We start from the raw sequence: 21,388 nt of genomic DNA on the forward strand, positions 1-21,388 counted from the left end.
CATATTTTTTATTCAATCCAGTTTTGCCACCAAACATGCCCTCAAAGGCATATTTTCTTCTTTTTATTATATATATATATATATATATATATATATATATATATGTATGTATGTATGTATGTGTGTGTGTGTGTGTGTGTGTGTATATATAAATATATATATATATATATATATATTCAAAATTTATTTATTTTTCCTAAACATTTCGTGATTTTTCTTTGCAATTTTTTTCCTTCGATATTTTTTAGCATTTATTTTCTTAAACAAATTTGGCGATTTTTAAAGAAAACAATCTGTCATTTCTTTTTCTTCTTAAATTTTGTGCACTTTTTAAAGAAAAATGTTTTCCCTTTTTTCTATTATTTTTTTTTCCGATTTGGAACGCATGTTGTCTTAAAAAAATCACCAAAGTTGTTTAAAAAAAATCTAGGACTTTTCAAAAACTTTCAGGATATATTTAGTTTTCCAAAACATTGCTAGGCCTGGAAATTGCTGACCATACAAACCCCTGTACAGTGGAGACACACACACACACACACACACACACACACAAACACATTCACCTTGAGATGCGTGATGGACATACATTTTCAGAAACATAGTGCAAAACCACACACACACACACACACACACACACACACACATTCACACATACACAGAATCATAGTGCAAAACCATTCACACACACACACACACTCCAGTGAACTGTTCTGACTCAAACAGACTTAAATTGTCCTTGTGCATCACAGCTCCAAATGAGCTGACTGGAATTAACATGGGCTGACATCACTTGATGTGTAACGCTCCATTAATCAAGACAGGAGGAGCTCCACTCTATCGCACCTCAAATAGCTTCAGATCATGGGCCAGGAACTTGGGCAGATTGACATCAATAATGGATCTCAGCAGCAGGGTGTCTTCATTCTCCTCTGGAAAAGTGAGCTATAGTGTAACAAAGCCAGAAGAAAAAGAGAAAAGGAGAAGATCAACATTTACTGAGAAACAGCTGAGTGATGGAGCTTAATGAAGGACTGTGCCACATGACAATTACAACCAATCAATGCAAAAAGCCATGTCAGTAAGCAGCTATAGTAAGTGTCTAAATGACACCCTGTTTTCCAAAAGCAAAATAAAAAAAGGCAATAGTCTCATTGTTACTGGTAAGTCTATATTTGGAACCAGGGGAAAGAAATGATGTGTGCGGCAGGTCACATCCCTTGTATGTGTAAACAAAGCAGGTGCCTGTTGATGACTTTCTCTTTGAGAAGCAGACTGACAGCTCTTTTCTTCCTCTCTCACACATCACTGCACTCCGCAAAACAGTTTGTCACGTTGTGTTTGGAAAATAAGGAGGAGGTTTGTGCCAACTGTGACAATTCCTCACTATGTCGGAAAGATTACTGCTGTGTAGAGTGGCATAAATAAAGTTTCAATTGTGTACTATACACGATCCAAATAGTATCAGAGACCTACCAATGTGTAGCTGAACTCTACTTTGAATAAACTTGATTTGTCTGCATTAAAAATGTAACCAAATACATTTTAAGGATGAGGCAAGACATTACACATGGCTATGTGCATGTCTGCCCTTTAGCTTGATCAGTGCTTCTTTCATAAAAACAGATTGAGCAAGAGTTGAGAAATTATTTCCACCCAATTAGGTACAATTCTAACATTTGTTACACCAAACGACTGTTCAAGCAGTTGTACTGTCACAGCAATATTTGCAACATTGGAGTAAAATCACTGAGAGCTTCATCTTAGGTGGCCAGCGTCCCCTTTGATCTCCAGCATTTAGTGTTAAGTGGCCATAAAACTCAGTGCGAGCTGTCTTAAGTCAGTCTTTTTCTACAATCTGACGTCTCAACAATATATTTAATATTATGTTTTTAGTTGTGGCTCATGCAAACACTGAAGTTGAATGATGTAAACATATTCAACAACCATTCAGCTACGACTCTCCAAAATGAAAAAACAGCAAACTCAGCATACAGTTAATATGGAGGTGACTCCAGGGAGGTGCAGAGAAAGTTAACAAGTGTCATACTGTGGGAGAGGGGGAGAAACTGGCAGAGATGTGGAGTTAAAAAAGACTATGTTTAATTGTATCTGATCCATCAACCAGTACTTACTTTAATGAGGAATCTTTTTGAAACAGTTTGCCTCTCATTCCCAAAGTCTCCTCCCACTAAAATAACGCAGCCAATCAACAGAGGCTGGTAGTGAGGTGAAGCGTCAACATCCATCACGGTCACTGAGGTCTGCTGTCCCCTCACTCCTTGTCATCCCAAAAACAAGGTTGAAACATAGGGGAGACAGAGCCTTTGCTGTCACCGCCCCCAAAATCTGGAACAAGCTGCCCCCCCAGATAAGACTAGTCCCAACCTTGCCTGTGTTTAAATCTCGTTTAAAACTCATTAGTTGTCCTTGGTGTTCTCAGACCTTGTATGAGAGTTGACAGTTTTATGGTTTTACCTTGTGGTTTTATTGCCTTTTTGATAACTTTTTTTGTCCCATTTTATGCTACATATGCTATTTTTTAATCTATTTATTTATGTATAAGACATGGTCATCTCTGTTGCTTTTAAAAGTACTTTATAAATACATTTTTTATCAGATTAGAACACCCAAAATGTAAAGTCTGTGTGCAAATACAGTATATCCTTATGGATTCTACTGATGCTGAATTGGCAAAAAAAAACTGTCAAAATATAAATGCCAGAGGGAGTCAGACTTAAGTGCTTGAAAAGACTTTAAAAATACTTCAAAATATTCAAGTGTATGATAGGCATTTGTTTGATGATCAGAGATTGTTCCACTTTATCAAAATGTGTTTTCCTGAAAAGAACTTACCATTGTCACAAAAACAGTATGGGTAGAAATAAACACGCTGATAATGGCAATATTGTTATGTGTAACTGAATTCTGTGGGAATATATTCAGGTAAAAGTAGAAAAAAACCATTATATTAAAAATTATTTGTGCTGAGATACCTTAAGGTTTCCAGCAGCAGTCAGCACAGACTTGACAGCTCTCATCCCATAGTCGTAGTGATGCTGTGAGGACAGCTGCTCTGAACAGAGTCGATAAGTGGCCACAATTTTCACCGACAGGGGCCGCGCGGTCACAAAGCCACACGAGTAGAGCACAATCTCTGCAATCATGGCGTAGTCTGGTACCATCATTGCCACAGTCCTGAACAGAGCCTGATGTAAAGAAACACTTTTGCTGAATGGAGAGAAGTTTTTCATTTCTGAAGATATTTTTTGTGCTGTTCTGTTTTAGATGATTTTACATCAGTAATATTTGCATACATGTACAGTACAGGCCTATATTTTCTGCTGCTTTTTCAATTTTAATTCAATCACCTTATTATAATCATTTATTTAAAGTGACTATACTGCAAATTTTGCAATCGACTCAAAGTTCGGACATCTCAAACAGACAGAACGGCTGAGAAACTGATACAGTACCTTGAGATTGTCTGGTAACTCAGAGCGTCCAGCGTAGCCAGGGTTCATAGTGATGAACACAGCACAAGAGGGGTCAAGTTTGAGCTCTGTCCCTTCAAACATCAGCATTTCAGCATGGGCAGCAATCCCTGGACACACAGATGCAGTTAGATACAGCATGTTTTTAAATGTCTTCTGTGCCTTTTGGCACTGATGAGAACAGTGGAAAGAAATTTGCACTATCAAAGGCAAATATATCAATGTGCTTCTGTCTTTTTGGACACGTCTTTGTAATGAGTACACGCGGAGGAGCACATCCATAAATGCCATTTCTGCCATATCAGTAAATTAAAAATGCAAATGCTCATCAGAGACATTTCGTAGACAATGTGGACAACATATAACACCCTTTATTCAAAATTTGGTTACAGAAAAACTCCAAGTCTAAGAAGAACGGTGGAAAAATAGTTTCATCAGCAGTTAAGCAACAGACACCTATTAGCATTTTCAAACTTTAGTTTTTGCCTTTGGCTCTTGCATCTTGTGACATAAGACATTCGACACCCGTAGGACACATGGGACACACTGCTGTGCTGCGTTGAACAAAGCTATCCTTGAAGGTTTGCTGGCCGGCCTACACAAATTGCCTCAGCTCCGTGTTGCATCTCTTTGTAGTCCAAAACCTGTTTTTTTCTTTGCTGGTGAGAATACACCAAATGTGTTTCTGGTATACTGCCAGCTTCTTCAAAGACCAAAGGGAAAGAAAGCGAGAATGTCAAAAAAGAAAAAGAGAGCAAAAGACAGCACAAACCTCTCTGTATGGTGAGAATCTGTTGAGCTACGACAGACAGCACCTCCAAGTCAATGCGGTTAAACTCATCAAAGCAGGCCCAAGCTCCGCAGGACAAAAGGCCCTGACCACACACATATTGGCACACGCAGACACACACAAACACATCAACACACACACAAAATTCATTAATACATATTTAGATAGTATACATGAGGAAGTTTTGCCTGAGTACATGAGTTATTTTGGTATGGCAAGTGGGAGGAAATTTCAGCAGGCTGTAAGCAATTCCAGTGTAAACAAATTTTTGTTTCAGTGTGTTGTTTACCATGTTCAAAACCCACACGTAACTATAATCAGCTGACGCCGATCAGCTGAAGCAGTACCTGGGGGGCAGTGAACAAGACCCCCTGACTGAGCCATCAGTGCATTGCTATTTTAGAAAGGACAAATCTTTATATTCTACACTTCTTACAGTAGGAGACTGTGAGAGAAGAAATGTACATTTGTAAGTGACTGCATGTATTCTTAGTAACAATAAAATAATAATAATAACAGAAGGCAAATACAGCTGCACTACTGCACTGCATTGTATTTGTGGTGACATGCTGCAGAGGTGTAGAGACACTGACATTTAATTTTTTTTTTGTAAGTCATTGTGAGACTGGAGGAAATAAGAATGCAGAAATCTCACCCTGCGTCCTTTTCTATTATCCAACTGTTGATAGTTATGCTGATATGCTATAATCCAAGGCAGAAGCATAGACTGTATATAAAGATTTATGATGCCTCTTCACTTCCTCCCGCAAGCTAAAATATCAGATGCGGGCACTGCCATCTTGCACTGGTTTCGCCTTTGAGAGCCAGAGTCTGCGCATCAACGTGATAGGAACTTACTAAAATAATAGAAAGCATCTCTAGGAGACGTTTATTTGGCTTGTACTTTGCGATATTATTTTGGCCCATGTCCAATCTGCTAACATGGAAGGGGCGGGGTTTGTGACCTATCCTGCAGCCAGCCTCCAGGGGGCGATTGAGATGTTTTGACTTCACTTGTGGAAGCAAACCCCCAGGAAGAGCGTTGGGGCTTTGAAGCAAATTGTGGAATTACATTGTCAAGTGATGCTGTGGGGCCCTGAAAGACATCTGACAGACGTCTGTAAATCAGTGAATACATTTTTGTAAGCGACAAAACCTCTGCGAAATGACTAATTTCACTATCATGATTCAATCCATTCAGCTCAAAAACATTTGGAAAGTCTTAAAGGGCTACAAGATTAAATTATTTGATCACCAGTCAAGCTAACGTAGCATTAAACTGGAAGTCAGTAACTCTGCAGGCGGGGATAACCCACCGCGCATGCTCTACGGACGGAAGAATGCGGAAGTTATGGGTATTCTCATACTGCGGAAAATATAGCTTTTTTTGCTTCATGCACTACTGAGCAAACCTCATAGGAATGAACGAGGCCCGATACCTATCAAGTTTTCTTAATAAATCCATAGTGGGGAGCTGTCATGTCATCCATCTTCCAGTTTATAGAGGACACCACTGATGAGTCCTTAAACCGGGGAATGAATTAGCATTTCAGCACCTCCAGTTTTGAATGGGTTTTGGTTAGAAGACTTTAATAAGGTTAATACTTACTAGAAAGACTTTGGCGTTTTTGTTCTACAACATAAATTGCGTCAGTAATTATCCTACTCCAAAACTCTGAAGCTTTTATGTATCTTAAAAAAGGCGGTCTCCAACAAGGGGCTGAATGAGATTACAGGATGTCATCACACTGAGACATGCTAAACATGGCTTTACAAACTTGCTGTGGGGGCAATGGGACCATAGTATTAATTTTCAGCCTAACAATAGCGTTTTATTTCCACTACATTTAGACTAAAAGCTAAAAACATAAAAGCGGTGTTCATTTGTGGAGAATATCTTGTTGAACAAGAAACTTAAGTACCATAAACATTTGTTTACCGCAGAGCTAATTATCTGCAATAATCCAACAGCCTTTTGATGAGGGACCCCAAGTGATGCTAACATCCTGGTCAGCCTACAAAAAAACGTCATCCCTGGGGCACTCTATTGGAAGACATGCTGGATCCTTGGTGATAAAGCACCTACTGCAGGAAAATCTTCTGATTGGTGAAACTACTTTTAATAGTTTGTGTAGGAAGTGAGCAGCATAGTTTGGATTACTGGTGCCTTATGGAAAGAAAACTGTACTCACTTTGAAGAATTTGCCCAAAGCAATGTAGTCCAGTCCGTCAGAGCAGTTGAAGACCACACACTGTTTGGCCACAGCTTTGGCCAAGTCTTTGGTCGTCTCTGTTTTTCCTGTGCCAGCTGGGCCCTCGGGGGCTCCTCCCAAATGGAGGTGGAGGGCACCAAACAAAGTGCTGAAGAAGGAGGAACAGACACGAAAAAGCACCATGTACCACCTCACAACTCATCAATGATAAATGTGATGATGTGACCCCTCACTGTATATACAGTATATACTGTGTATATTATCAACAGAAACATGTTGACAATAGGTCCACTCCAGCTCGCTGACAAAACATTTACTAAAATGTTGCAGTGACTGAGAGCCTTACTGCAGGGAAGCTGGATTGTGGAAAGTGTCAGCTTTTGAGTGCTAGGCTTTCAGACACACCAGAACTAAATTTCTGTACATAGTGTGATGTGGAATATGTTTGCATTAATATATTATTCAATGAACTGATGCAATGATTGTTGTTAAGGTTTTTAAAACTAATTTTAATTCATTCTAATCAGACCGTATACATGTTATTGTCCAAAATGTCATGGTAAGACTGGTCACTCTATATATATATATTTTTTTTATGTAAACCTTATTTCTTTATCATTTTGAACGTTTTCTGAACAAAAAACTAAAAACATATATTTGTTATCAGTGCCTTCATTGTATCAAGCAGCAAACTCCATGGCTGAAAAGTAAAGCCAACGCCAAGTGTCAAAAATTGCAGTTTCACAAATGGCCACTTGAGGCTGACTCCAAGCGTGATTCAATCCCCAAAGAACCCCATGTTAACCCAACTTCACAGCTGAAATAACATGTTTACAGCCTGGTACAAAAAATAGTTTTGGTCTCTATAGCTAATTTTAGCATTCAGAAATTGGTGGTGAATATATGTATAATTCACCTATTTACATTTTATTAACGCCAAAAGTTTTGCATTCTTACAATTCTACAATTCTACAATTTCATTTAGCAGACGCTTTTATCCAAAGCGACGTACAACACAAGCAAGACAGGGCCACTTGAGTGACAGGCTGTCTGTGAGGTCTTGCTGCATTCTGTGAGTCAGATCCACCTTCACTCCTCCACAGCTCCACCCTCTCATCCAATTATGGTCACTTTTGGCTCCAAGAAACCAAGATAGCATCACCCAAAATGCTGAACTTGAGGCTTCATAACGGAGTCCACACATCAATGGGTGACATGGTAGCTTTGTCCACTATTTTTAACATGTACATACTTTATATACAGAAATATCTCATGCCATTTGGACTGGAATCAAAAAAAAATAATTATGAGTTTAGGATATAATTTATTGTTTTATGGTATTACAGTGTGCAATAGTACTGCTCTTCATTTTTTTCAGATTTTATTATCTAAATTAATATAATATTAATCCAAAGTATTACAGAGTAAGATTCATGGGGTGTCTTTATCTGATACTTTGGATATGTGGCTATAGAGCTGAAACCACTTACTGATTAGTTTTCAACTATTAAATTATTTAACGACTTTGATAAAATAATGAATGCATCAGTTTGAGTGCATTTTTTAAGAAAAAAAAGAGAAGGCAGAATTCTTTTATTCGATCTTCTTAAATGTGAATACCTTCTGGTTTCTTTATTCCTAGTTAATTGAATATTTTTAGAGTGCTGATTAATAAAACATTTGAAGATGTCATCTTTTGGAAAGCACTGATCAACATTTTTCAACATTTTCTGACATTTGATAGGCAAAACAACTAATAAAACTAATAAAACATAATTGGCAGATTATTAACCAATGAAAGTAACCATTAGTTGCAGCAGAACAAAGTTGTAACGCACTTTGTTCCTTGTGATGTTTAATATTGTAGCATTGTGTGTTCTTCTATTTTGTGTCCATTTACTATCACTTGTTTTTATCTTGTACTGCTGTGTATCTTGGCCAGGACTCCCTTGAAAAAAAGAGATTTTAATCTCAAGGGAACCTCCCTACCCTGGTTAAATAAAGGTTAAATAAAAATAAAATAGAAAATTGTGTCTCTACACATTGATCAATAAACTGCCATTCGCAGCCAAGGCCGATAAAGTCACCCCTGCCTCCTGGAGACAGTAGTCAGCCAAGTTCTAGCAGTCATCTTTAAAAACTTGGCAAACTGCCCTCGTGGCTAGCTGGGGAGTATCATGCACAAACAAACAGGTCTGATGAACATCAGTTATTACCAGGAACACAGTAAGGAAGAACTCCCAGTGGCTCAGAAACAATATACTGTCTCTTTAAGATGAGCCTAACAAAAAGGATGGACAAGGAAAGCAATTAAGCATCTGAAATGAGACAAGAAGAGTTCTAGTAGACAGAATAACAAGGTAGAAAATTGATTATATTGTATATGTAGCCATGAAGTTTGTAGTCATTAGACAGACAGCAATTTTGGATTTAGAAAAAGACTGCTTTTGATAGAGAGTGCTTTTGTGTTAGCTTTACCGATAGCAGCGATCAGTGAGCGGCGTAATGACCAGACGTGGAGTGTTGCCCAGGTACTCATAACCGTAAGGCAAACCTGCATTGATCATCTTGGTCTGGAGGTGATGCTCCTGCGGTGCAGAGATCAGAAATAAATTACTAAATATGCATTATGAGATGAAATGAATCCCCAAACCGCCTCTTTTAACATACCACCCAGTAGTAGCGCAGTTGGCTGAGCCACTCAAAGTCATTCTCGTCACTTATCCCTTTTTGCACCAGTGTAGCGAGCACATCTCTAGCGTGGACATCCAGCACGACGAGGGCTCCCAGGGTCACCCGGTTCTGCTTGGATAGCTTGCCACGTACAAGCGCCACAATGTCGTCAATCTGTCTGTTGTTTTGCTCCAGGTAGGCATCTAAGGCCTGAGGGGAGAGAGAAGCGTGATTAAAGAGAAGGCAGAGGATGCTATCAAGACCCCATCTATTAACTGAAGGTCACAAGTTTGATCCCAGCAACAACTACTAAGTCCATCACTGTCTTATAAGTGCATCGCTAGCTGTCCTGAAGGATATTAAAAGAAACATATAACCTGTGATACAAAGGGGTTTTCCGGTCCAACTTCATAAGACGGGCTTTTTACCGCAGACCTCGACTGGTGACACTGACTAAATAAGATGTGTCATTTTATGAGATATCAGTGTAATGTGACAGATTTGTTATTCTCATTCAAACCGACTGCTCCCCTAGTCACTTCAGCCTGTTTGATTAAAGCTGAACTGTTTGAAATATTGCAAAGAGCGGCTATTCAGGGGTTCAAGACAGCATGGACTTTTAAAACTAAAGCTGCGTAGAATCGAGACCAGTTTATGACACCTTCATTAAAAATAACCATCAGGTTTTATGACAATCGGACAGATGCTCATTTATTTATGTCTAGGCTGGCTATCTATGGCTGAACAGTCATGGGGTAAGTCTAATTTATGTGACGAGCCACACCCCCTCAAAAGTTTGTTGGTCAGTATCTTCAAAAGAGAAATCAACAAGATTTTGAAAACTTTTAATAAGTTTGGTTAAATGATAACCAACAGAAAGTTTGGTACAAATTGGACCTGTAGGAGACTCAGAAATGAGTCCAAAAAAAAACCTTTCAAAATTGCGGAAAATTTTACAGTGGAACCTTAATGGCTCATATGTGGGTTTTTTGTAGAGTGCATTAAGCTGGAGTAATTGGCACCATATTTGTTGAGCAGCATTTGCACACAACTTCCAATCCAATCAATGATAAAAATGTCATGTGTCTATGATGTAACATCTCACAGGACTTTGCAAAAGCAATGCTGAAGAAAAAAGTCAAGGCAAAAACAATAGGGTTTCAACCCTTCAGGCTAGAACCCCTAATTTGATGGTAACTTGGAGCTAGAGCCACCAGGTAAATCATGACTGATACTTACACACTCACTGTCAGGTAATTTGATTGTAATACAATTTATCCAACAGTCATCGGACTTTGTTAACCTCAACTTCAGAACCTTGTTAATTTCACTTTTATGGCTGCTTCTCATGCTCTGTCTGGCATGACATACATCACAGCGTATGTTGCCATGGTTACAACTTTGACAGAGACATGCAACTTCAGAGAGAACTGTAGATTATGTGTTTCAGATGCTAGCTGTTACCATGGTTACAGCTTTGACAGAGACATCACAGAACTACAGAGCATATTGTAGATGATGTGTTTCAGGAAACCTGCCACTTTGCATTGCTTTTAAACAGAACTGAGTAATGATGTGTGGTAAGTTTAGAAAAAAATGTCTGCTGCACAATAAAAAGATGTCTAAACAAGATTTGGGTAACACTGATAACCAAGATTTAAAAATAATATGGTTAAAAGAGTCTTTGAGGATGCTTGAAGTAACTTCAAAACTGCAGTTAAGTCTTCTTAAAAGACATGCTGAGTTTTGCAGAGATTTCAAAGAAAAGGCCGCCCTAAACAAAAAAAAAGAAAAGAAAATGTCTGGAGCTGCAAACATTTTTTTAGCCTTATAATGAAGGTTACACCACACATCAAATCTAAAGTAGCCAGTCAGCATTACTAAGGGGTCTCAAAAACCGTTCATTAATACGTTTTATAACAAGGGGGCTGCTACTTGGGCTATTAATGATTGTTTGGTTCTTTTACTTTGTACAATCTTAGTGGAAGCACACAAAACCGTCCCAACACTATTAAATTCTTATTTTTTTTGGTTTTTGATTTGGAATCCATACATAAACCATAATTATCTTAGCTAGTGAGACTAATGACAAGCCATTGTTATTGAGGTTTGGCGAAATTTAGAGGAAAAGGTGCCAGGCCTAATTTTCAGACGCTGAAAAACATTTTTTTTTATTCCATGTACAGGCTACACATGTTTATCGTTGGAAAGGGTAAGAGCCATTTTAGGCCTACAAAAAATAATGTACAATGTTGAAGTTATTTATTTCTATAGAATTTTTTAAGCCGCTGGGGAGGGGCTAAAGAGCCACATGTGGCCCCTGAGCCACAGGTTGACTTCCTCTGGCTTATACTATAAAAAAGGACCTTGCCACAACACTACATGTATAAACTTAAATCGGGAATATGAAATAGATATAAAAAAAATTTTAAAATGTAAAATACAATAAAAAGTTGAATACCTTCTGTCCTGACTTAATGGCTTCATGAATATCCTTCGTCCAGTAAACCTGTGAGACGCAGAGCACAGTCTGGCCTGGCCAAGCACGCACCCAGTTGATCCTCAGCTCGTTGGGGTACGCCTCAATTGCCTCTCCAATTACCTACAATGGACCACAAGAGGGACAGATGCTTTAACCCTTTGAAACCTGGGGTGACATCACTTTCCTTGTGCTGCTCTCAGACGCCTTTCACAAGTAATTTACCATCTGAAACCTGAAGAAATTGATGCATTTTCTTTAAAAAAAAAACATGGGGAAAAAGACAATATGTAACTTGGTAAGAAATTATCCACAAACTGCAAGAAATTAGTAGATTTAGAAAATTATTTTTAGAAAAGCTAGGGAAAAATGTCTGGGGAAAAAAAGCGAGCACAAAACTATATAAATAATCAAAATCATGTTTACCCTTTTTGTTTTGTTTTTTTCTTTTTCTTTATTTTTTTTGCTTTTCTTTTTTTGGTCTAATTTTCAGGTAATTTACTTGTACTTTTAAATAATTTCTTGCTTACTGTGGAGTCATTTCTTCTTTTTAGTTGCTCATTACCTTCTTTACATGTTTTTGAAAGAAATCAAACCAATTTGCTTAGGTCTCAAAGGGTTAACTCTTTGGTACCTGTGTCAGGGAAGATGTTAGAAAGCATACAGGGAGAAGCCTCGGATGTGATGGCTCAATGTTGGTGTAAGACACCGAGTCAAGTGTATTAAAAATCTTGTCTGAACATCACAAAAACCCCATTCATTTTTTTTGTTTATATCAGTAAAGCTCGAGTCCTAAAATACTGCTTATATTTCAAATTTTACAACATCAAAGAGTGCCAACATTATCACAAAACCCAGAGACCCCCTCAGTCTCATGAGGTCCTAACAATAGTGCAACCAAAAGGGCAATGGGAGAGCGCAGACCTCCGTTTAGACCAAAAGTCCATACTTTTATGATATGAAAGCCTGCAAGCACAACCAATTATCATATTTGAGCTACTACTGGCACTGTTTTTGCAATCCAGCTGGTCCTGTTGCAAGAGGACAGTGATGAACTCAGCAGTGTTTATTATACTTCTCCTTTTTAAACATTTGGTTTAGGCGATCACCTATTCAGTACCTCATTAAGGCTTGTGATGGAATGGAAGGGCCACTGTACATACAGAAATCCTGATTTCAGAAAGATTTGAAAGGGTCTCTTATTTCTTCCAGAGATGTATGTCTGGATATATTCCAAGGATTATTAGGATTATATCAAAATAAAAAATAGTGTGACAAGCTCCTCATTTTAGCTGTGCATTTACTATGTACTTTATTATTTACCTGTAAATATTTCATATGCTTAAAGGTCCAGCATGTAAGATTTAGTGGCATCTAGTGGTGAGATTGTAGAACTATAAAATAGAACAAAAACAGAAGGCCTTTGTTGTCACTGTATAAGTACAATGACATTTGAAAGTGATACTTCTGAAACGGTACAAGTATTAAAAATATAAACGGCACACAAGGCAATAAAATTAGAGGCACAAATACAACTATTAAAGGGCTGGTAAATAAATCATCAATAACTTTTTTCCATATGCCAAGCATGCAGGAGGTTCTTTGTGGCTGACATGAATTGCTTATGTGGAGCAGGTGTTTGGTTTGTCTGTACTAGGCTACTGTAGAAACTGAACTCTTCGAAGGGCAAACAAATGCATTGTAGATATAAATGAAAATACAACTGTTTTTATTTTCAGTTAATTCTCAACTAATGAAAACAAACTTATGGATATTATATTCCATTTCTGTCTATGGATGCGATAAAACTCTACACACTCGACCTTTAACATCGATCATAAAAACAAGAAAATACCTAATAACCACGGGTCTCATTCATAAAATTTGAGCAGAACAAATTTGTGTGTAAAGTGCTCGGAGAAGGAAATTCATGTGTATTCCAGCAATAATCAATATGTAAGTAGCCCCAGTTTTTTCATAGATACTTACAAAATCTGTGCCTGACTCTAACCTCTCTTAGTGCTTGTGTAAGTAAGGAATGTTTGTTAGATAAAAAATGCTTGTTATTATATGAAAGTACAATTTTAATTTGTTTTGTGCTCTGCTGTGTTTACAATATGCAGATACCTTTGAAACTCATAAATTAAACATGACAAAAGAGTAGAAATAGAACACATGTTGCTAATTTAAAAGGCAATTAGCAAATTCAATAAAAAAATTAAAAAACAGATCAATGATGGCTGTCAGGATGTATAGCCATCTATGAGATCATCACATGGATTTACTGACATTTCATGAATCAGACCCCATGCGTGTATGTTGAAACACCAAATGCTTCACAGGGAAGACATTTTTTACTTTAGTCAAATTTGAATTAATATCTGAGGTGGAGTTTATTGCAGACTATCTACATGGGTTGTAACAATATAATTGTTTGAACGAAATTAGCGTATTTCCATTGCTAAAAATTAAAGTGAGGAAAAAATGTTACAAATATAGTGGTGTCACAACTGTACTGCTTTTCCCATGAAGCTCCTCTCCCAGAGTGCTCCAAAATGACTGCTTTCCATATGGAGTTTGAGCAACTGCATGTGTCCCAGTGGATTACTATTAGCAGTTAATATGAAATTGTATTTTCTAGAATATATTAAAGTATATATTAAAGTTCACTAACATCTACTGGATTTTACAATATGTGGCAATATCTGGCCCGTGCATCGGATCCGCTCCAAAAAATAATAGTCTCTTCCTTGGCCAATGCTACACCCTCCCTCCAAGTTTAATGAAATCCGGGCCAGTGGTTTTTCCATAATCCTGCTGACAAACAGACAAGCAAACAAAACATAACCCTTCTTGGCAGAGGCAATAACAATCCACACAACACCTTATGCAGGGAGGCAATCATGCCATTCTCCAGTTCCAGAAGCCACTTCTCCACCTGGCCCCTGGCTTTGGAGGTGGAAATGATATCCAGTAGCTGCACCACTTCCCCCTCACTGCTCTTCATGTGAGTGATGTCCAACACGTCAGTGAACACCACACTAGCGATGCCTTCAAAGCACTTCTTCAGATGGGGCTGCACTCTGGAGGAGAGGAATAAGGAAACAGAATCACTCAGGTGTTGTCTAATATCTACACTTTATCTGATCTAATGTCCAAAGTATATCTCACACTGGTCGTTCACACCGTTCTCTAAGTGGCATCATGTGGGCAACACAGCACAAATCTGTTTCCATTTAAATAGATGTTTCCACTGGCCGTATAATTGCCCGAGTTTTACTTGCTTTATTGTCATAGGTGACCCCCAGAGTGAGAGTGCTTCATTAGTCCACAGTTTGTACAGAGTCTGCCTGCTGTTTTTTTTTTTTGGCAGATAATGATTCGAACATTTATTACATAATGAAAGTACCGAAGCACCCAGTTTGAAAGGCGGTCCCCCTCCTGTGCAAGTTTGAAAAATGAAAGACTGCAGACATGAAGCATGGGACAAGGAACTGTGTCTCAGATCTACAACACATTTTTTATTGTTCCTGATCCCTGTCTTCCTTTTTTTAAAAATCACGCGCTGCGCTTTAAGAGAATTACCGTCAAGCATGGTTGCATTTCCACCTATTTCTAAAGTCACAAATGAATTTTAACAGCTATTTTCCTGTGGGGTTATTATTTCAATGGTCTTTGAATCACTTAAGGTTGCTCACTGTCTTTTTACATAATGATGAGGACTTTTGGTTACGTTTAAAAGGATTCATACACATTTTTACTGATACATTTCCATGATTTTTCCATGACTTTGAGGCAAATTTTCAAGTCTCCACATTCTCTGAAATGACCATCAATACTCCATGTCGTTTCTTTTTCATAACTATATAGCTTTTAAAAAAACAAATTCAGAACAGGATTAGGACTGAATTTTTTAATATAACCAAAGGACTGTTCATTATTTATGAGGCGGGAGGGGATGGTGCAAAAAGGGGCCAGCATGTCAAATTATCTTTTCAGCACTGAGGTGGGATTTACGTTTTTTGTTTTGGTTTAGGGTAGGGGCATACAATTTTATATGTCTCTATTTTAAAGAAAACATTAAAGCTTTGTTTAGGGCATTTTGGCAGTTTTTATTGTTGGGTTTTAAAATTTCCGTCAGTCTGTGACCATATCACGTGTTATGATACATGACTTCTCCAGGTTTTTCATGACAGTACAAACCCTGATTTAAGGACTAAATAGATCATATAGTATTTATAAATATATAAAATGTTGTAGTTTAGTTTTGATTGTGATACAATCCAGCTGCATCCCTCAAAGCTTCCAGAGAATATTCTCCAGTATTTTCATTCGCATTCACTACAGCCAGCCCACTCTTGTCCTTGGTCCTGAGTAATGTCATCGCAACTAAAGTGCAATGTTTGCTGAGGTCCTTCCTATTGTTACTAACTCTTCTTGAATGTCACACAGTAAACAAAGTCTTTCCTCTCTTTTTAATACTGCTCCATATCTCTCTGTTTCTGTTGCTTGTTTTCGCTGTGTACATAAACATTCAGAGAAAACAGGAACAAGTGTTTCAATGTTAAAGCATTAAAACTTTGGCATTTGAGTGCCTTGCTTTCTCTACAACCCTGAAATAAAAACAAGCCCTTTTGTTAGCATTGCATTGCAGTGACAAATGATTCAAATTCTCGAAAAATAAAACTAGCACTTTCCAAACATTACACTGCCCTGCACAGCCTGCCAACACCCCAACTTCTGCAGAAATCCTTTTTTTTTGTTTACAGAAGGTCGTGACTGTGAGTATCTGTACTGATGTGATGACAATTCCCACATGCCAAAGAGAGAATAAGCGATACACACGTGGACAAAATTGTTGGTACCCTTTGGTTAATGAAAGAAAAACTCACAATGGTCACAGAAATAACTTGAATCTGACAAAAGTAATAATAAATAAAAATTCTATGAAATTTAACCAATCAAAGTCAGACATTGCTTTTCAACCATGCTTCAACAGAATTATTTAAAAAAATAAACTCATGAAACAGGCCTGGACAAAAATGATGGTATCCCTAGAAAAGACTGAAAATAATGTGACCAAAGGGACATGTTAATCCAAGGTGTGTCCACTAATTAGCATCACAGGTGTCTACAATCTTGTAATCAGTCAGTGGACCTATATATAGGGCTACAGGTAGTCACTGTGTTTGGTGACATGGTGTGTACCACACTCAACATGGACCAGAGGAAGCAAAGGAAAGAGTTGTCTCAGGAGATTAGAAAGAAAATTATAGACAAGCATGTTAAAGGTAAAGGCTATACGACCATCTCCAAGCAGCTTGATGTTCCTGTGACTACAGTTGCACATATTATTCAGAAATTTAAGATCCATGGGACTGTAGCCAACCTCCCTGGACGTGGCCGCAGGAGAATTGATGACAAATCAAAGAGACGGATAATACAAATGGTAACAAAAGAGCCCAGAAAAACTTCTAAAGAGATTAAAGGTGAACTTCAAGCTCAAGGAACATCAGTGTCAGATCGCACCATCCGTCGTTGTTTGATCCAAAGTGGACTTAATGGGAGACGAACAAGGAGGACACCATTGTTAAAAACAAATCATAAAAAAGTCAGACTGGAATTTGCCAAACTACATGTTTACAAAGCTTCTGGGAGAATGTCCTATGGACAGATGAGACAAAAATGGAACTTTTTGCCAAGGCACATCAGCTCTATGTTCACAGATGCAAAAATGAAGCATATCAAGAAAACAAACACTGTCCCTACTGTGAAACATGGAGGAGGCTGTGTTATGTTCTGGGGCTGCTTTGCTGCATCTGGCACAGGGTGTCTTGAATCTGTGCAGGGTACAATGAAATCTCAAAACTATCAAGGGATTCTAGAGAGAAATGTGCTGGCCAGTGTCAGAAAGCTTGGTCTCAGTCGCAGGTCATGGGTCTTGTAACAGGACAACGACCCAAAACACACAACACACAGCTAAAAACACCCAAGAATGGCTAAGAGGAAAACATTGGACTATTCTAAAGTGGCCCTCTATGAGCCCTCACCTAAATCCTATTGAGCATCTTTGGAAAGAGCTGAAACATGCCGTCTGGAAAAGGCACCCTTCAAACCTGAGACAACTGGAGCAGTTTGCTCATGAGGAGTGGACCAAAATACCTGCTGAGAGGTGCAGAAGTCTCACTGACAGTTACAGGAATCGTTTGATTGCAGTGATTGCCTCAAAAGGTTGTGCAACAAAATATTAAGTTAAGGGTACCATCATTTTTGTCCAGGCCTGTTTCATGATTTTATTTTTTTAAATAATTCTGTTGAAGCATGGTTGAAAAGCAATGTCTGACTTTAATTGGTTAAATTTCATAGAATTTTTATTTATTATTACTTTTGTCAGATTCAAGTTATTTCTGTGACCATTGTGAGTTTTTCTTTCATTAACCGAAGGGTACCAACAATTTTGTCCACGTGTGTAGTAGTGTGAAAATGAAAAGAGAAGTAGAAATGGCAGGAAGAGAGTAAGAGGCTACACCATCTTTTGTCTGAAATCACATTCGTTATTAACCAAACACCACGGGTGAAATACGACAAAGATAGGTTATCAGTAAGGACTTTGCTTCTGGGGGAAGCCACTGTGGGGGCTGAGTACGCGTCGTAGTTAGTGTAATATTTTGTAGCCCTAACATCAGTTTCTTGGACGTCTGCCGAGTCGGCCACAGGACTGAGAATCACAAAAATTACAAGGCCATTAGTTGGATCCTTAAAACAATACAGATACCAATTGATGTCTTTATGCAATACCTATAATGGTAATGGTGTGGCATGTCATATACCGTAAATCTTTTATTAATAGCCAAGGCTTTTAATTGCTTTAATCACTGTATTCCACTGGATTACATCTGGACAGGCATCTATATGGGACGGGTCTTTAAATGCTTTCACACCAAAGTCTTGCTCAGCAAAGAGGAAATAGTATTATTATTGCTTATATTAAAAAAAATGTGGCTTTCTGATAACATATTTAATTGATCTAGCTCAAACAGAGAGTACATACCCCAACCTCATGAGAGAGAAAGAGAGAAAAGAGAGAGAGAGAGAGAGAGAGAGAGAGAGAGAGAGAGAGAGAGAGAGAGAGAGAGAGAGAGAGAGTGCGTTGAGACAGACGTTACAGTATCCGAGGGTTACGGCACCCTTCATGTCAACACAACACCTTCATAACTTGGACATAATTTTGTGAAAACCTGGTTGAATTTTCTTGATTGTTGGACCCTTACAGACTAAAGGAATATAAAAAATTGAGGAATGGATATGGCCACGTCAAAGGTTGGGATTCACCGCGTTTGTTCGTCTCTCATGTTTACTTATACTGAGAAATTTTAATGAAACTCTGCTTTGGTGCTCATGGTTTCACTAAAATGAACTGAAAGGCTGAATTGTGGAGAATCTAATCGAGCTAACAATGTGTGGCAAAAGTTTAATCCAAAAGCAGCTAACTAATGCTAGCTCAAATAGGTAGCCCAAAACTCTGTGTGCTTTGAGAGGTTTTATACATCCAAAGAACTTTTATAAAAATGACCAGACCTGGCGTCTAATTGAGACCTGCGCTTATTTCTCAAAATGTTTAGTCACACCTGCTATGTAAACGAGACTCTGCATTTCGTTGGGGCTCTGCTTTTAACGGGAGATTGTTAGCCATAATTTTGAATGTTAAGGTGGCATCTCAGCAGGCTGGTGTGCTAAATCCACCAAATACACCATGCTTGACTTTACCAGGCTGCTGGAGCAAAAAGGATCTAATACAGCTTTCGTTTGACTTGAAACTTCTTGATAATACTTGGTACTGGGTTATATCAGTTGATATCTCAAAGGTATCCGATACCCAGCACGAATGGGCTGTCCTTCAATATCGCAGAGGACACATGAATGATTTTGAGTAGTTTAGCTACAGATCATGACGGCTGGGGGCAGTCCAATGCACAACCACAGATGAAGATAACTATAATGTTTACCTTGTGGGGTCTTTGGTCTCAGAGAGGATTTCCAGCAGCTCCTCATTGGACAGGAAGAAGAACCGTGGAAAATAGAGACGCTTCTTCTCCAGGTAGTTATTAAGACCTTTGAGGATCATCTCCAGAAGCTGATTGGACTTTTTGAGCCTCTCCAGCATCTTGTCGATGGCTATCACCGCCAGCACGTGCTTGTCCTGACACAGAAAGGGGGAGAATAGCATTTAAAGCAAATATTCTCTTTGGTTAACCCTTTGAAAGCTGAGCATATTAGCTCGATTTCTTTCAAAACATGGGGAAAAGGCAATGAGAAACTTAAGAAAGAAGAAATTAGCAAAAATAAATAAATAAATAAGGAAAGGGAACCAGAATATGACCTGAAATTTAGGAAAAAAAATAAAGAAAGAAAAAAGTTTAAAACAAAAACAAACAAAGAAAATGGCCCAGAAATGCGTAAAATATATAATAATAATAATAATGATTTCATAATTGATTCATATAGATAATTATTTTAAAATATTTCATTTTAAATTTAGGGGTTTTTTTTGGATATTTGTCCTTTAAAAAAAAATATCCAAATCTACTAATGTCTTCAAATTGCGGAACATTTCTTACCAACTTGCTCACTGCCCTTTTTCCCCAATATTTTCAAAGGAAAGCAAACCAATTTCCTCAATGTTTAAATGCTTGTGAAGGCATCTAGCTTTCAAAGGGGTTAAATATTTTAGCTTCAGTTCAACTTCTGTAGTCTACCACCATCATTAGTCATTGCATCACTGCCAAAAACAACACATAGAAAGGATATACATATATTCAAAACACATGAATTTTTGAATAAATCCATGTCCACTCAGGCTCATTTCAAGTCACAGTTCCTGTTCACTAGTTTGACAGTGGCACAAACGGCTGATAACTGCACACTGCAGTTTTCTCTGAGTTTCACATAGGCACTAATAAAATATATGTTTTCTTTGGCGTCTTTGGACCGTAAAGCTTTTTCTAATGGAGCACTCAAGATCGCTATCTCTGCAAGAAAGCAGCAATTTAATCGAATTCTCTCTTCAGACAGGTCCACCCGAATTTTTCCACCATGACTACTACTCGCTCTGCAAAGCGGCCTACCTGTGTTGTAAAAAAAGCACTGGCAATATATTGTAACTTTCTGTTCATTGAGGAAACATATGACAGGAAGATGGTTTGTTGCATTCATTTTTTTCCAGCATTGCAGTGTTGTCACTGCTGCCTTGGAGGTGAACACTAAAACACTGCAATATCTTCCTTCAGCAATATCCAATTCATGTTCCACAGTGAGGCCCACTTGTCACACAGCGCACTAAAAAAAAAAAAAACCTGCGATGGGACTGTAATAGAGATTTCACCTGAGGCCTGTCTTGCACCTATGAAATATTTCAGCTCTGATATCATCTCATCTGTACACTAACTCAATATCCTGTAGGACTGTCACCCCCAGGAAGTGCCTAAATAAAAAAAAAAGTATATCTAATCTTCAAGGTTGGACGGTGGATGCCTGAACCTGCTCACATGAACACGTTGGCGATTCTAAAAATGAAGCGCACAGGCTGATATCATCCCCCAAGTGTAATGACATAAAATGCAGGAAGGAGCAAAATGCAGAGGTGGTGTGGAGTCAAAGTGAAAAACACGGAGAAACATACCTTATCTGCTTTATATGATTCCTCTTGTCAAAAATCACGAAAACTATCTTTGTTTTGATGCTT

The 21,388-nt window shown here is 38.2% G+C and overlaps 1 protein-coding gene across 1 annotated transcript in view; it reads right to left on the minus strand.

Moving 5' to 3' along the window:
- dnah7 (dynein, axonemal, heavy chain 7) overlaps positions 1 to 21,388 on the minus strand; it is a 136,795-nt gene that overhangs the window by 88,004 nt on the left and 27,403 nt on the right. The window contains exons 20-29 of the mRNA XM_088083000.1: positions 19,653 to 19,846; positions 14,531 to 14,729; positions 11,629 to 11,769; positions 9,165 to 9,377; positions 8,973 to 9,082; positions 6,474 to 6,642; positions 4,264 to 4,366; positions 3,474 to 3,601; positions 2,994 to 3,206; positions 844 to 942 (exon numbers count right to left, since the gene is read on the minus strand). Of these exons, the coding sequence (XP_087939126.1) occupies positions 844 to 942; positions 2,994 to 3,206; positions 3,474 to 3,601; positions 4,264 to 4,366; positions 6,474 to 6,642; positions 8,973 to 9,082; positions 9,165 to 9,377; positions 11,629 to 11,769; positions 14,531 to 14,729; positions 19,653 to 19,846 (1,569 nt within the window). The remainder of the gene's footprint in view (positions 1 to 843; positions 943 to 2,993; positions 3,207 to 3,473; positions 3,602 to 4,263; positions 4,367 to 6,473; positions 6,643 to 8,972; positions 9,083 to 9,164; positions 9,378 to 11,628; positions 11,770 to 14,530; positions 14,730 to 19,652; positions 19,847 to 21,388) is intronic.

This window comes from Plectropomus leopardus, chromosome 10 (assembly GCF_026936395.1).
Source record: "Plectropomus leopardus strain MGB_pleo_1.0 chromosome 10, ASM2693639v1, whole genome shotgun sequence".
NCBI lineage: Eukaryota > Metazoa > Chordata > Actinopteri > Perciformes > Serranidae > Plectropomus > Plectropomus leopardus.